General features: G+C 34.0%; 1 protein-coding gene across 1 annotated transcript; it reads right to left on the minus strand.

The window, feature by feature from the left end:
* Nucleotides 1-4,335: 4,335 nt before the first annotated feature.
* On the minus strand, nucleotides 4,336-9,506 carry LOC105340196 (uncharacterized). The gene is made up of 12 exons (XM_034479967.2): nucleotides 9,257-9,506; nucleotides 8,152-8,395; nucleotides 7,905-8,044; nucleotides 7,633-7,786; nucleotides 7,181-7,501; nucleotides 6,776-7,063; nucleotides 6,360-6,644; nucleotides 6,090-6,244; nucleotides 5,828-5,984; nucleotides 5,583-5,719; nucleotides 5,321-5,465; nucleotides 4,336-5,203 (listed from the first exon to the last, which is right to left on the minus strand). Exons 1-12 carry the CDS (start codon nucleotides 9,279-9,281, stop codon nucleotides 4,873-4,875), a joined length of 2,382 nt encoding a protein of 793 aa, XP_034335858.2. The 5' UTR covers nucleotides 9,282-9,506; the 3' UTR covers nucleotides 4,336-4,872.
* Between the last annotated feature and the right edge of the window lie 4,249 nt (nucleotides 9,507-13,755).

The following is a 13,755-nucleotide window of genomic DNA, read 5'->3' on the forward strand; positions in this document are numbered from 1 at the left end:
AGCAAGATGACCCAGCGTGCATTCCAACGATTCGTCATGGTGTCGCTCTCCATAGCCATGCATCACCGAATTCCGACACCTCTGACTAGCTTTTACACTGCTTGTCACTGGGTAGACTTCATGTTTACTTTTAGTTGAATTGTTAATCTTGAATTAAAAGGATTTGTTAAATATGGCAGCAAATAAAGAAACGTGACTTAATTATAATCCCCCCCCCCTTTTTTTTTTTTTTTTTACATATCTGCATTCTATATATATATTTAAGTAAAGAGTGTTGATATTTGCTGTAAAAGTCATCTCTTGCGTTATGGATATACCCGCAAGGCTTTAATAATGACTTATGTTTATAAGATTTTATGTACCCTGGGGACGTAATCATTCTAATTTGTTTGCACTCATAACACTATAAAAGACACTTTTTGTTTGCTGCTTTTAAAGAACATTAGCAAATAGGAATCGTGTAAATGTCTGTTGAAACAACAGAAAGATACATTTTCAAAATTTAATGAAATCATGAACAAATCGAATCTTCTACTAAAGTCGGTTAGAATATTTTAACAAACACGTAAAAAGAATTTCAATAAATCTAAAATCTGATGCTCTATATTATTTCCCTAAGCGTTCAACTGGGGTGCTAGGAAACTATATATGTAATGTAAAGTTGATCATCACTTCAAGCTTTTCTTTAAACCATGATTAAAATAGGACAAAAAATGGATCACAGACGTTGCTATGGATTAAGAGGCGTTGTAGTTCTAAAAAAGGGACTTATAGAAAGTGGTACCCAACACAAACTAGAATCAGTATGTGTTAAAAAAAATTGATACTCTAAATACACATCGAAAATAATGAATAATGCAGGCGTTTTACCCGATAAGGTCGTCCATATATTTTGGTTTTGCTACTCTCCTTTTGCTTCAAAATGACATATCATATACATTTCATGTTTTGTATCGAAATTGATTATGTAGAAACAAAGTAAGTATTAGTAGAAATCTGTTATCAGGTTTTTGTTATACCGTATTCGCATACTGTATTACATTACCTTTTTAAGAAGTCAAAATATCTACAATAACAAAGGAAACGCGCATGAATATTTAAATAGTCCACATTTATTTGTTTGTTTAGGTTCTTTTTCATTCATATCATTAGCGCTACTAAGATGTAGATATTCTTGCTATTATAATTCATCTGTCATTTAAAAAGATGTGCGTTATAAAAAAAATTGTTGATGTCCATTCTACTTTTTCATGTTTTTGCTCGTAGCTCACATTTTCAGGACTAATTTTTTCTTTGATGAAATGCATTCATATCAAATAGGGCACTGATGTGACTTCTTTGAAGTTCTTTCTCATATTCTTAGTAATCCCCATGAAGTATATTTAATGAAACAATTTAATAATTTAGCTTACTGGTATATTGCTTCTAGCATCTTCTGGGATCAGATATTGTAGATTCCAAGAAACGAAAACAAGCCTTAGTTGTTCTGCATTTTCCATTTCGATTACCTTTTTAGCGGGAAAAAAATTGGAAACATGGAAATTGGAAATTATCTCTTTCAAATTAGAGCTAACTTTTTAAGATAAAAACTGATGTGTTCCCAAAATGTCTTGTTAAATCAAAGGCATCTGACGTTAAAAATATTTCTTTTTAAAGTAAAATAATTCCCTGCATATTTATGGCACGAGAATTATTTCATTAATAAAAATAAATATTTTTTAACGTCAGATGCCTGTGTGTGAAATGTAAAAAATATAACATTGTCTAGTAAATCACGTGTGTGGAATCAGTTTAAAACGTGCAAGTATATCACAACATGTTTATCGACCAAACATTATTTGTACAGCTTACTTCTTAATAGGAAAAGGGGGAGGGAATATATAAATAGATAATAGTTGTTTTGAGAGCTGTATTAGAAATAGATGTTTAATTATGAGTTACAGATTTACTTCTCAAAATTTCTTGTATTTATTCTCTGCACGAGAAAACGATAAACCATCTCGATAATTTATCAGCCTTCTAAATAATTTTGACAAAGGGGAGTAACTCTCACTAACACAGAAAAACTATAATTAACAGTAAGACTTTACATGATCTTTTTCTGGATCAAATTCTGTCCAAATACTAAATGCATGAAGATTTTTGCAGCTGCCATTCAGATAAAAATAAATAGATATAAAATAAATGTTTTTGATTTACTGTATTTATTCTACCTTACTCCAATTTAGAATACATGTTATGTATGTGTGAAAACTTTTGTAAATAAACTGTTGATAAATAATACCGGTTGAGTTCTTCGTCGGTTTTTTCTACTTTCTCTTATTCTTATTCTGTTTTTTTTATTGAAGTGTTGCATAGAAATCAATTAAACATTCATACCCAAGAAATGCAGATTTCATCACAATTAACGTAACACAAACTCAAACCAAATTCAAAGCAATGTGATTGATTTTGCAGACTACTATATATACATGTAGCTCAATCTTACCCCTACTCTCCCAAAGATTATGATGTAAAATACAATTTGTTAAACAAAAAAAAATTTCGTTGCTTGTTGGTTGTTTTTTGTTTTGTTTTTTCTTGCTTTTTTTTTTTGGTGAATAGAAATTTAATCGAAACTAGTACAGTCTATTGAAATAATCAAAAGTCCAATATAAAATAATTCTCATCTATTCACTTCACTTTAAAGGGGCATGGTCACGATTTTGATCAATTTTCCATTTTTCTGTTTTTATCATTTACGATGCTTTAGGAATACATTTCTAATGATCAAGTGAAATTTGAGAGTCAGTCGTAGAAATATAAGAAAGATACAGGGATCACAATTCTGTCATGTTTTTGTTTACATAAGTTCAATATACCAGTAAAAAAGTTTTTTCAAGCTGATTTGTATATCTTCATTTTAAACATAAATAAACAATTTCAAACGTTTTACACATTCATATTTTTGTCTAAACTGGAATTTTTACTTTAACATTAAAAATGTAAACAAAAGCTTTGTTTACATATCGAAGAATTGTAAGCTCTGTAACTGGCTAATAATTCAATGAATGACACTCAAATTATTGTTGCCTATTAAAAATGCCTCACTGAAGCATTGTAAACATTAAAATCAGAAAAATAATTTTTGACAGAAATCGTGACCATGCCCCTCTAAAATGTCCTTTTAGTGTGCCAAATGTAAAACAATATGTATTCTTTTTTCATTAAAAAAATTGTACATTGTAATTGTACATTCAGATTAATAAAAGAAAACAAAACCTGAATGAAATAAAACAAAAATGAAATACAAAACAATAAACATACCCACAAACAAGATTAGATGCATATTTCATTGCAAAAATAATTATATGTATTTTATTTAATTAAGATTCTGAAGCGAAATAATAAATATATGGAAAAAAAGATAGCATGAGATCTACTTCCAACAGTATTTGTGAATTATAGAGGGTGTTTATGTTCATTCCTTTGACAAACACCGGGCGACTGATAGACGTGTCTCCCCGTGTATTACGATCTACCCAGCCCTACCTGCCCCGTCCTGACAGGTATGATGAATGAGTTACTTCCCTGTGACATCATAGTTTACATAATTACATCCCGATCGTCACAGATACGACACGCCGTAATCCAATCAAATCACTCGCAAGAGCGTCTTACCTCGTTATCCAATCAAATTCTGCGTAAGGATGATCTGGTTCATTCATCTTTTCTCTATCATAAGCGGGTACTGACGACCAATCATATACTTCTATTTCATGTTCATTAATTCGTTTATTATATCTATATCATATATGTAATGCTGAAATCAGCCCAAAGGATACTATTTTACCAAATGTTGATTTAATCACTTTATCTTATATAGGACGGGTGGGTAACTTAATCTAAAACAGGAACCTCTTCAAAATTGCCTATTCTAGCGTTTCGTAAGGATACATAAAAAAAACAGATCTAAAAACTACTATATTTCAACTAATTTGGGTAATTGTTTGCTTAGAGGGATGAGTTTAATATTTTTTTCGCGAGACCGCAAGTCTAAACTATTCACTCGAATTCGGAGCCCCTGAGACCCCCCCCCCCCCCATCCCAAAATCTCCCATGTTTTGAAGCAGGATATTCTGCAAAATGATGTCATCCACAAAAAAATGTCGGACATTTTTCCGATATGAACTTTTTGGATTCTCACAGCGCATGTACTTGGCTTTTGTATTTGTTTCTTTTGTTTGTTTGTTATTTTAAAACACGTTTGCTTCTTGTGATTTATTTGCTCTATGGATAAGCTATTCAGTCTTTATTTATTTATACAGTTTGAGAAATGATAAGGAACATTATTTTTATAAATCATATTTTTATTAAAAATCAACAGGATCAGAATGAGCGCTCATTATGATCGGAAAACATATACATAAATTATTTCTTGCAAGAACACGCACACACATAAATACAAAACACACATAATACAAAAAGTGGATTCGTGGAATCATCACAGCATACAACGCACCCTTGGTCACCGAGCGGATGTCGACCGCAGTATAATTGCGTCATTTGTAGCTTTATACAGGATTTGCTTTATCACATTTTCTTTTTCTTCTTTTTTTTTCTATAAGAATTTTTGAGACATTATTCCTCCCACAGATTTCCTCGGTCTGTATGACGTCATCAGATTATCTATATCTCATTAAAGATTCCTCTAAAATAGCCTACTAGTATTCATATTCTAAAAGCTTTTTTCAGTTTTTTCAACCTTAATGCCATATTCAATATAAGCCAAAGTTAATTGACTAAATCAGAAACACGAAAGGTTTCTTCATGACAGAATTTGGTATTTCGGTAATGGCATGTGATTTAGAGTAAATATCACTACAGTTTAATCTATAAGAATACAAGAAGAGATAGACCTATGGTGACTAGTGTAGCTGAGATGTTAAATAGTCCACCAGCACTATTATTGCCTTCCTGTCCGCCTTGTACATTGGGTTTGTTATTGGTGATCGTATTCTGTGGTGAACCGCCGCTATTACGCACTCGGTTTGAGCGTGCGTAGTTGTTCACATTGCAGATCCGGTTGAAGTCGGCCCGCTTCAGCCCCTGACACCTGTCTTGGATAAGGTTACACTCAAACTCGGTCTTCAGGCCCACTGAGGCTGCGTCACAGGAACTCTTGACAGCCTTCAGGTCACACTGAAGTTGTTCCAATCGGACGCTGCAAAAAAGATCAATGATCAATAAATAATCAGTAAATAGCTCCAGAGGTGTTCTTTTTTCGGAATATTATTATTTTTAGTTGGGTTTCTTTTGCAGAATATAATGTGTGTCTTACCTGCAGAACTGTGTGTAGTAGGAAGACGATGTCTGACTGTTGGGGGTTAGATTTGTTAAATCTCCCATCTTCATCTCGGAATTTTTCTGACATTGGTTGATCTGTGATGTTGCACCACTTGCACAAGTAGAGAGTTTCTCATATCCTAAAATACAAAACAATAAAAATATATTATAATGTTGTTTTTTTTCAAATCATTTCGATCTTCTGTTAATAAGTGTATCTTTTCTTATCGATCACATGTATAATCAAAAGATCTTACCATCCATGTTTTGGCAGAGGAGATCCAAAGCATCTTCCAGAAGGTCCTGTTGGTGTCCCCAGTACGCTAAGAGTTCGGAGGCTCCGGCACACCTGTCCAAGGTATCGCGCAGACATTTGAAAACGGATTGCCTATTCCTAAAATGACAAAAAGAACAATATTGTATATTGTAATCTCGGTAGTCAATGTTTTTTTTTCAAGGACTCAACTGAATCGTTAGTTGAAAAGATTTCTAAGATACTTACTGGCAAAAGTTTTGAGCTTGAGATCGGCTGCCTATCATGTTGCTACGGTCATGTGTAACGTTGACGATGAAGGTCTCCGGATCGATGTTGTATGGGGCCAAACAGTTTCCAATGTTTACCTTCACATCGTCGACGCATGTATGTGGCTTTACTCGAGCTGTAAAAAAAGTCGAAAAGTTTAACACCGTGTCTAGCATTATTTACTAAGCCTAGAATATAAATCATTGAGGTAATTCTGTGAAATAACAGTCAAAATACTCACAATCAGCTGGACAGACTTTGGAGATTTCGTCCTCGTTTACGTCGTGGCATCTGACAGGAAGCAAGTGGCACTCAAATTTGGTCTTAAGGGCAATAGCTCTGGGGTCGCAGGTTGGCCAGGCTTGGGAGTCACAGGTCACGTGATCAACACGGATTCTGCAATTTAAGAAATATAACACATTACACTCAATGATAAGTCATTTAATGGTTCTTTATTAAGAATTTGTCTATTTTGAAATCAAAAAAGGTAAATATTGATCAAGTCACTTACTTGCAGAACTCGTTCAAAAATCCATCTAAACTGATTCCTTTGGCCATCTGGTTTGCGGACATTTGAGTAATGTCGCGTCCCATGTTAGCGATACAGACTCGAGCTTTGTCACTGGGCTTAGCAAAACAATCGATTCCGGCGAGGTACTCTGGAATATCGTCACAAAGAATGCTCACAGCCCGTTCCATGGACACCAGATCAAATCCTGTCATTGCCATTGTCTGCTCGGCACCTGGACATTGGTGCATAACCTTCTTCATGCATGTGTAAAGTTCGCTCTTTTTGCTGGAAAAAGTTAAAAAGAATAAAGCTTTAATGGCATGTTTAGTAGAATGTCATGCTGTAATAATTTTTTAACATGTATTGTGTTGAAATTTAATTCTTTCATTCTTTTTTGCTATTAAAAAAAGTTATACCTGCAATATTTGTCAGCCATAGCTTTGTTGGTTCCAAGAATGGCTCCTTTGTGAGCGGTGATATTGGAAAAATATACAGCTGGGTCAAGACCGACCTGACCGAAGCATTTAGTGAACTGTTGTTGGAGGGTGAGCATACAGGCTCCGGGGACGGTGGTGTCGTGGCAGTAAGCCCCGACCGTGATGATAACGTTGGCGAAGGTTCCCTCCGAGATGAGCAGGTCTTTTCCTTTACATTGGTTCTTGATTACCACATTTTTACCACATTCTTCAAAACTATGGAAGTTGCTGTAATTTAAAAAAAGAAAAATGTCAAAATAAACATTGAATTGAAACTTTTCATTTGTGTTAAACGTTACTTAACTGGAATTTATGTAAAGAATTAAAATGGATTAATGCACTTACTCGCAAATTGTTTTGTTAAGTTTCTGGATGTCCTGTCCTTCTGGGACCTGGCCTCGGGTCAGCAGAATCATGATGTCATTCAAAGGAGCGCCCATGGTGTCAATGGAACACTGGTTCAACTCTTCCTCGAACTTCTGGAGACAAGCACTGGGAGCCCTACCCGGACCGACAAGAGGCTGGCCCGTGCATACAGCCTGGTATGACGCCATCATGTTCTGGAGCGTCTGGCCGACCATGAATTGTTCCTGTTTTGTACATTCGTTGGCCAGTGATTGTAAACCACCTGATGCACAACCAACGATGACCTGTTGTGTTGGTTTGCTGAAATACGATACAGATCTCAATTTTAATTTCTTATTCTTTTATAAATCGAAAAAAGCGACAACGATTGATTACGCTGTATTGTCTTTGAATTCTAGGTATCATTTGATGAAAACATTTGAAGCACTTACTTGCAGGTGCTGTCTCTAAGTTGTGGAAATGTCATCCCAGTTCCTTCGGTCTGGTTGGCCAACAGTTTGAAGTAGTTGTCATGATTGATTTTCTGCTGAGTCATGCAGGATTTGAAATTGTCGTCGAACCTTTTCAAACAAGGTGGCATTTCAGCTGTAGAAAAAATTACATTCATCAGTTGTGAAAGTAAAAATAGGTCTTATATTAATTGAAACAATTCCTTAGAACATATTATAATTGATCTTTATTCAATTCCAAAAGATTAGCTTACGTGTAACACCACACATGACGGCGATGGCTCTTCCGGTGGACTGAATGGTGGAGTCCATCATCATATTCTCGCGATCACTGCACTGTACCTGGATGCTCTGGATGATGGGTTTCACGCATGCGTCAACCTTTTCTCGGTTTCTGTCAGAAAAAAAAATTGCACTGTTCAAATGTTGGTCAATTATACATGATCATCAAGAAATAAAATTCAATGATATAAAACTCGTTCCAAAATTTATTGAACATACCCGCAGACGACCGGCATCAGCTGTTGTCTGGATGTTCCTTGTGGCAGTGGTCCACTGGAACCGTTGGTAACCAGCGAGAAGATGACCTCCAGTTCAAAGTTTCCATTATCTTTGAAACACTTCCTGAAATTCTGGTCAAACATCTGTAGACATGGCGAGTTGAACTGGGATCCCTGTCCCTGTCCCTGTCCCTGTCCAGGCTGACCTTGTTGACCCTGGGCAGCAGCGCCACCTATCGTTATTCCTGTAAAACATTTAAAAAATGAATTTCATATGTTCTTTACGATGATCGAGTAAAATTCTTAGATTAATTCCAAATGTTTTTACCCAAATTATATAATATAATTTTGAGTATATAGTAACTATGGCCATCTGAATTATGAATATTGAGAAAACTTGAATTGTTTAACTAATTCTCGGGTTGTTTTTTTGTGTGTGTTTTTTTAACATTTAGTATTTTATTTTGTCATAGTCATGATTGTACTTTGCTGAATATCTTAAGTAGATAGTTAACATAAGGCTAACATCGGTGCATAAGATAGATTTATTATGGTCAGATCATCAATACGCGCTCGCTGGTGGGTGACAACTATGATTTGTCCGAAATAAAATGGACATAAAGCGCGCATTGTTTGGCCATGCCTATGTTAACGGTGATTATTGCGATCATTAAGGACTCTCTTTCTCGTATCTAATACGGAAAAGGATAGCTTAATATGTTGATATTGTTGTAAAGATCTTCAGTAAAAGTAATTTGTTTCCAAGCACCCAAATATTTACTTGAAGTATTCTATACTTTTCTAGTTATATAAAATATATTGACATTAATGAACACGGTTATATTTAAAATTTGATTTTACATTTTACTTCCCTTAATATTTTTCAGCTTTATTTTACTTTTCTATATCTTATTTTGATTTTTTTTTCTCTCTTTAAAAGAGACTGCTTTTCGATTCAAAAGAAATCGAGAATCGGTCACTTGCGGACATTTTCCAAATATTTAAGACATTTGAGGTTTAATCAAAAATGAATTATTTTCAAAACTAAAGCTAATTTTTACATCAACCTGATACGTTTTTTTTGCATCAGAAATCACTATACTTACCTAAAAGTATGATAAATTTCCACATCTCTTAAGAATATTAAGAAATGAGATCCAACGTAAAATGAACTTCACAAACAACTGCGAAAGTAAGCTAAATGTTGCCGAAATGATATTAAGTCAAGTTCTTTGTGAAGCTCTATCTGCTGATGTTCACCCGTCTGGAGTGCTGATGGTTCTGTCTGAGATGGGCGGGTTACCTGGGTAGATATAGGAGCCAGGTACCGCAGGAAGGACCAGGAAATGCGTCCCGTGGGTTGTTATTCAGTGAGGGCCGGGGGCACAGTGCCGTAACCTCTTGTCAACTACAACAAGTAAACGTCATCCATCACGCACCTGTCAATGAACAGAATATAGATCTGTTCGCCAAATTGTTCTCTAGACACCCTTCTATATCCAAACTATACTTATTAGTTTTTTATTTGTGGACAAATGATATTAATTGATTTTCTTTGTTAAAAAAATGAAATTTCCTTCTGTTAGCGTTTAAATTGCTTGTAATGTATTCGGAACTATGAAACTGATATGATACATTTGGAGGGAGTCGTAATTTTTTTTTTTTTTTTTTTGGGGGGGGGGGGTCATTTTTTTCAAATAATTTCCAATATTTTTATTTATTTTTTTTTACACATTTTACTTATTTAAATTTTACTTTGATTTTGTGGTTGTGTGTGTGTGCGTCAGGGAGGGAGGGAGATGAAATGGGCTTGGTGTTCAAACGTGCAAAGGTAGTCTCTCTGTCTTATATCATTATAAATTTCAAGGCAAAAATGAGAATGACAGATAGGAGGTCGTGTAAAAGGGTTCAAATCCAAATCAAGTCGTTGAAATATTGTTAGATATATTATTTCGTTTGTTACCATGCAAATCTAAGCTCTTTAAAGATGGGTTTGCATTCTAATAGTTTTCTGATGTTACATGATTATATTACATTAAAATTTGAATTAGTTTTGGCTTCTAAAATTGCAAAACTCCGTTGCAATGTCTTTTAAATTTTGTCGCAACGAGAATGCAAACCAATGAAACCAAACAGATGCGATAAATCAAGAATCGAAACAGAATACTACCTTATTTACTAACATCCGCATTAACTATTTGTGATTAATTGTCGCCAATCATTACAGCTAATTAGCGACGTCATGGGTCGGTTCTTCAACCAAGTCGCACCTTTTGAGGTTAGTGTACATTACGCCGACCGCGACCATGTGAAGATTTGCCGCAATGTCGGCAGGTATATTGCTAATTACTCATAGAGAATCATTAGCCTTCCGGAAAACGTGTACCTTTTTGATGCACGAGCGGGTCTCTTTAACGTTGAAAATGCCGGTATATCCCCGGAACTTTTATGAATTCATGTTCATCGGCAATTTGTTGCTTGAAATACCGTATTTCAAAAATCATTGACATACCATTCGCAATTTACAAAACAAGGATTAGTTGGATTAGATAAGTTTGATTTGTGTGCATTTTAAGCACAAAACCGCCTATTTTTCACAGGTTTGCAATGTTGTTGAATATAAATAAAAGAAAATGGGAAACATTCAGTGAGTGGATTTTATTTTCTGAACAAATCTTGGCATTATAAAATATATAATTTCATTTTAATTACACTCAAATATGCCATTTTTTTTAACTTCTATTTTGCTTGCATCAAATACAGAAAACAAGCGATGATAAAATGCTGATAAGATCTATCTTGACAAGTCATTTGTCGTGGGTCCCGGGAAGTGTACCTTTTTTCTGTATACATGTATATCGGTGTACAATGTTACATGATCGAGAACACGTGATGTCGTAATCACTTACACCGGTTATAGAATGATTTATGGTAGTCGGTAATATCCGCATTATCTGGGTGTATTGTGTCTATCGGGTAAAAAAAATCGACAGCAGAGAGAACAGGGTGTGGACTCTTTTTTTTCTTCATTTTTGCGATGGACATATCCGTTTATAGCAAATATGTATATCGGATCATATTAAGTATGGTAATAAGTAAAGAAGAAAGCTGTAAATATGTATAGTTTCAATATTTTCCAAGTTTATGGGACAATTTTTGTAGAAATCTGTTACTTAACAATTTGAAAGTGTTAACAGCATTCTTGCTAGGGTGAGAAAACCATATTCCTATTATTTTTAATTAAAATGAAATGTAATCGTCCATAATTGATTTATAAATTTATCTTGTCAGGCTATTATTGATATGTAACTGTAATAGCAACGTAATCTTTGGTTGACATCTGTGTAATAATTATGTAAACAGATTGTGATAACATAACTTCCTTGGTGTACAATGATTTTGACACCTTAAAGTACAGTATCATTTATACACTACTAGTTAATGCCTCGGGGCAGTGAAATAAAACTGTTGATTTTGGTTCACCATCGATTTCAGTAAGATTATTTCTGAACAAGCGAGTGTTTGTAAATCAATTTTAGATTTAGGAATATCCTTGGAGCAAATACTAACGTTGAGCATTTTAAAAGGTTCTTTGATAAACTAATTCAAAACCAAACACATATTTTTCATTTGGATAATTCTAAGTGACAGTTTTCAATAAAATATCTTCTGTCATTCTATCTTGTTCTTTTTACCTTAATTTTCAAACCTTTGTTTCCCGATTATTTTAGTTATAAAACTCAATGTTTAATTAAATCATATTTGCTAGTATACTATGGTGTTAACCAGTTGTATTCAACCTGAAAACAAGTAGAAGACAAGTTTTTTCATCCGAAGTCAAACACTCTTAAGGGAATTTGGATAATCTTCATTTTAATCAACCGACCTAAAATTAATGTCATTTTTGTCCGTTCCGGATCAAAGTTAGAGTACAGTCAAACTACAGGGATCTGACTCAATCTGAGCCAAAAAAGAGAGGGTGGGTATATAGTACAATATAACTACTATTATACTGTGTAACCACTTTTTTCTCTTTCAGATTGAGTCCAGTCCTGTGAGTCAGATCAGAGTAAAACGGACAAACTCCAAAAGTAAACCTCAAATATATGGCTCCTTCAAACATATTACATTTTGTCCTACGTGGTTTTTTTTCACAGTTATTTGAAATTTATGAATTAATCATCAATATTAAAAGGATGGGGATTGCATTTCTTGGTATTTTGTTATTATTTGCATTCAGGTGCATGTTTCATTACAAATCATATTCCGTTTTTATATGTACAAACCTATATTTCAAGACCAAGTAGTAGTATACAGATTGTAATACCACGTTCTGTATATCATTCAGTCAATAAAAATTGTTCTATTTCCAGTTACTATAACATTTGTTCAAATAGTGATTTCATACTTTTTTTTTTTTTTTACAATTATTGCATGCTGTGTCATACAGAAGTACATTTGGACATGCCCTTGAACACCCACTTTTGATTATGAATGAGTTCTGTACGTTTTCTGGCCTTTGACCTTGAACGTTCGATATTGCATAGCGTTAATAGATTGTTATATGCACCATGTCAAAATTAAAAAAAGAAATAAAAAGCAACATTATCAAAAAAAGATTATTAATTTAAAGATGAAAATCGTGATAAAAAAGTCCAAGAATTTTTTGTCTTATTAAAGAAATACGATGTTTGTGCTGATATCTTGATATCGCTGTAACCCCCATGTAATACTAATGACACCTGTGTAATCGTTACGTATGGTGATTCTAGGACAATAACTTCCGACACAGGTTTTAACACCTGACCACTTGACCCCGTTAGGTCAGACATCAACATAAAGGCTGTAACATTAAGTATGTCATTGGTGTTTCTGAGTTTCGATCTTCTCTTACTTTATATCGATCCTTAATGAAAAAAAAATTATTATTTGAAGCAGAATTTGAAAAACAGGAGTTCATGGGTTTTGAATCGTATAATATCATCGGGAATAATTTAAAATAAAGGATTTTCTTTTCATCAGCGAAAACATCAGTGATTACAGTAAAAACTAGAATAGGTGTATGTATTTTCAAAGAAAGCTCTATATTTTGAAAGACTATATGAGGCTCTTTTGGTTTGAAAGAACATAGGTGAATGGATAAGATGAAAATGACTCGTGGTTTTCTTGAAAAATTCAGTTTTGCATTTTAAAAATGATTAAAGTTAAATGCATTTTAACCTCTTAATGCAATGGCATACAAAAGGCTAGAAACTTAAAGCAATAGGCTACAGCCAATGAATAATAGATGTTACATACATAAAGAAAAAAACTCCAAGGTTAAAAAGGATATATTTTGACCACTATTACTTTTGCACTGACGCTTTAGCCCTTCGAAGGTCATATTATATAAATAGTGCCTGTTTGGGAGGGTAACAGTTGAAATTGACACCCCGAGGAAACCATTATGAACCGACGCGAAGCGGAGGTTGACAATGGTTTTTGGGGGGTGTTAATTTCAACTGTTATCCCAAACAGGCACTATTTATTTTATTATACTGAATGTCTTAATTCTAGAGAATTTTTATATTGCTTTTATATAGAAATGACGTGAATTCTACGGCGA

This window comes from Magallana gigas, chromosome 3 (assembly GCF_963853765.1).
Source record: "Magallana gigas chromosome 3, xbMagGiga1.1, whole genome shotgun sequence".
NCBI classification, from domain to species: domain Eukaryota; kingdom Metazoa; phylum Mollusca; class Bivalvia; order Ostreida; family Ostreidae; genus Magallana; species Magallana gigas.

Coding starts and splice junctions, on each gene's coding strand:
- LOC105340196 (XM_034479967.2), bottom strand. CDS start 9,281: ATGTGGAAATTTATCATACTTTTAG. Junction 7,787..7,904: donor CGTCATGTGTGGTGTTACAC/GTAAGCTAATCT, acceptor TTTTTTCTACAG/CTGAAATGCCACCTTGTTTG. Junction 7,064..7,180: donor CTTAACAAAACAATTTGCGA/GTAAGTGCATTA, acceptor TTTAAATTACAG/CAACTTCCATAGTTTTGAAG.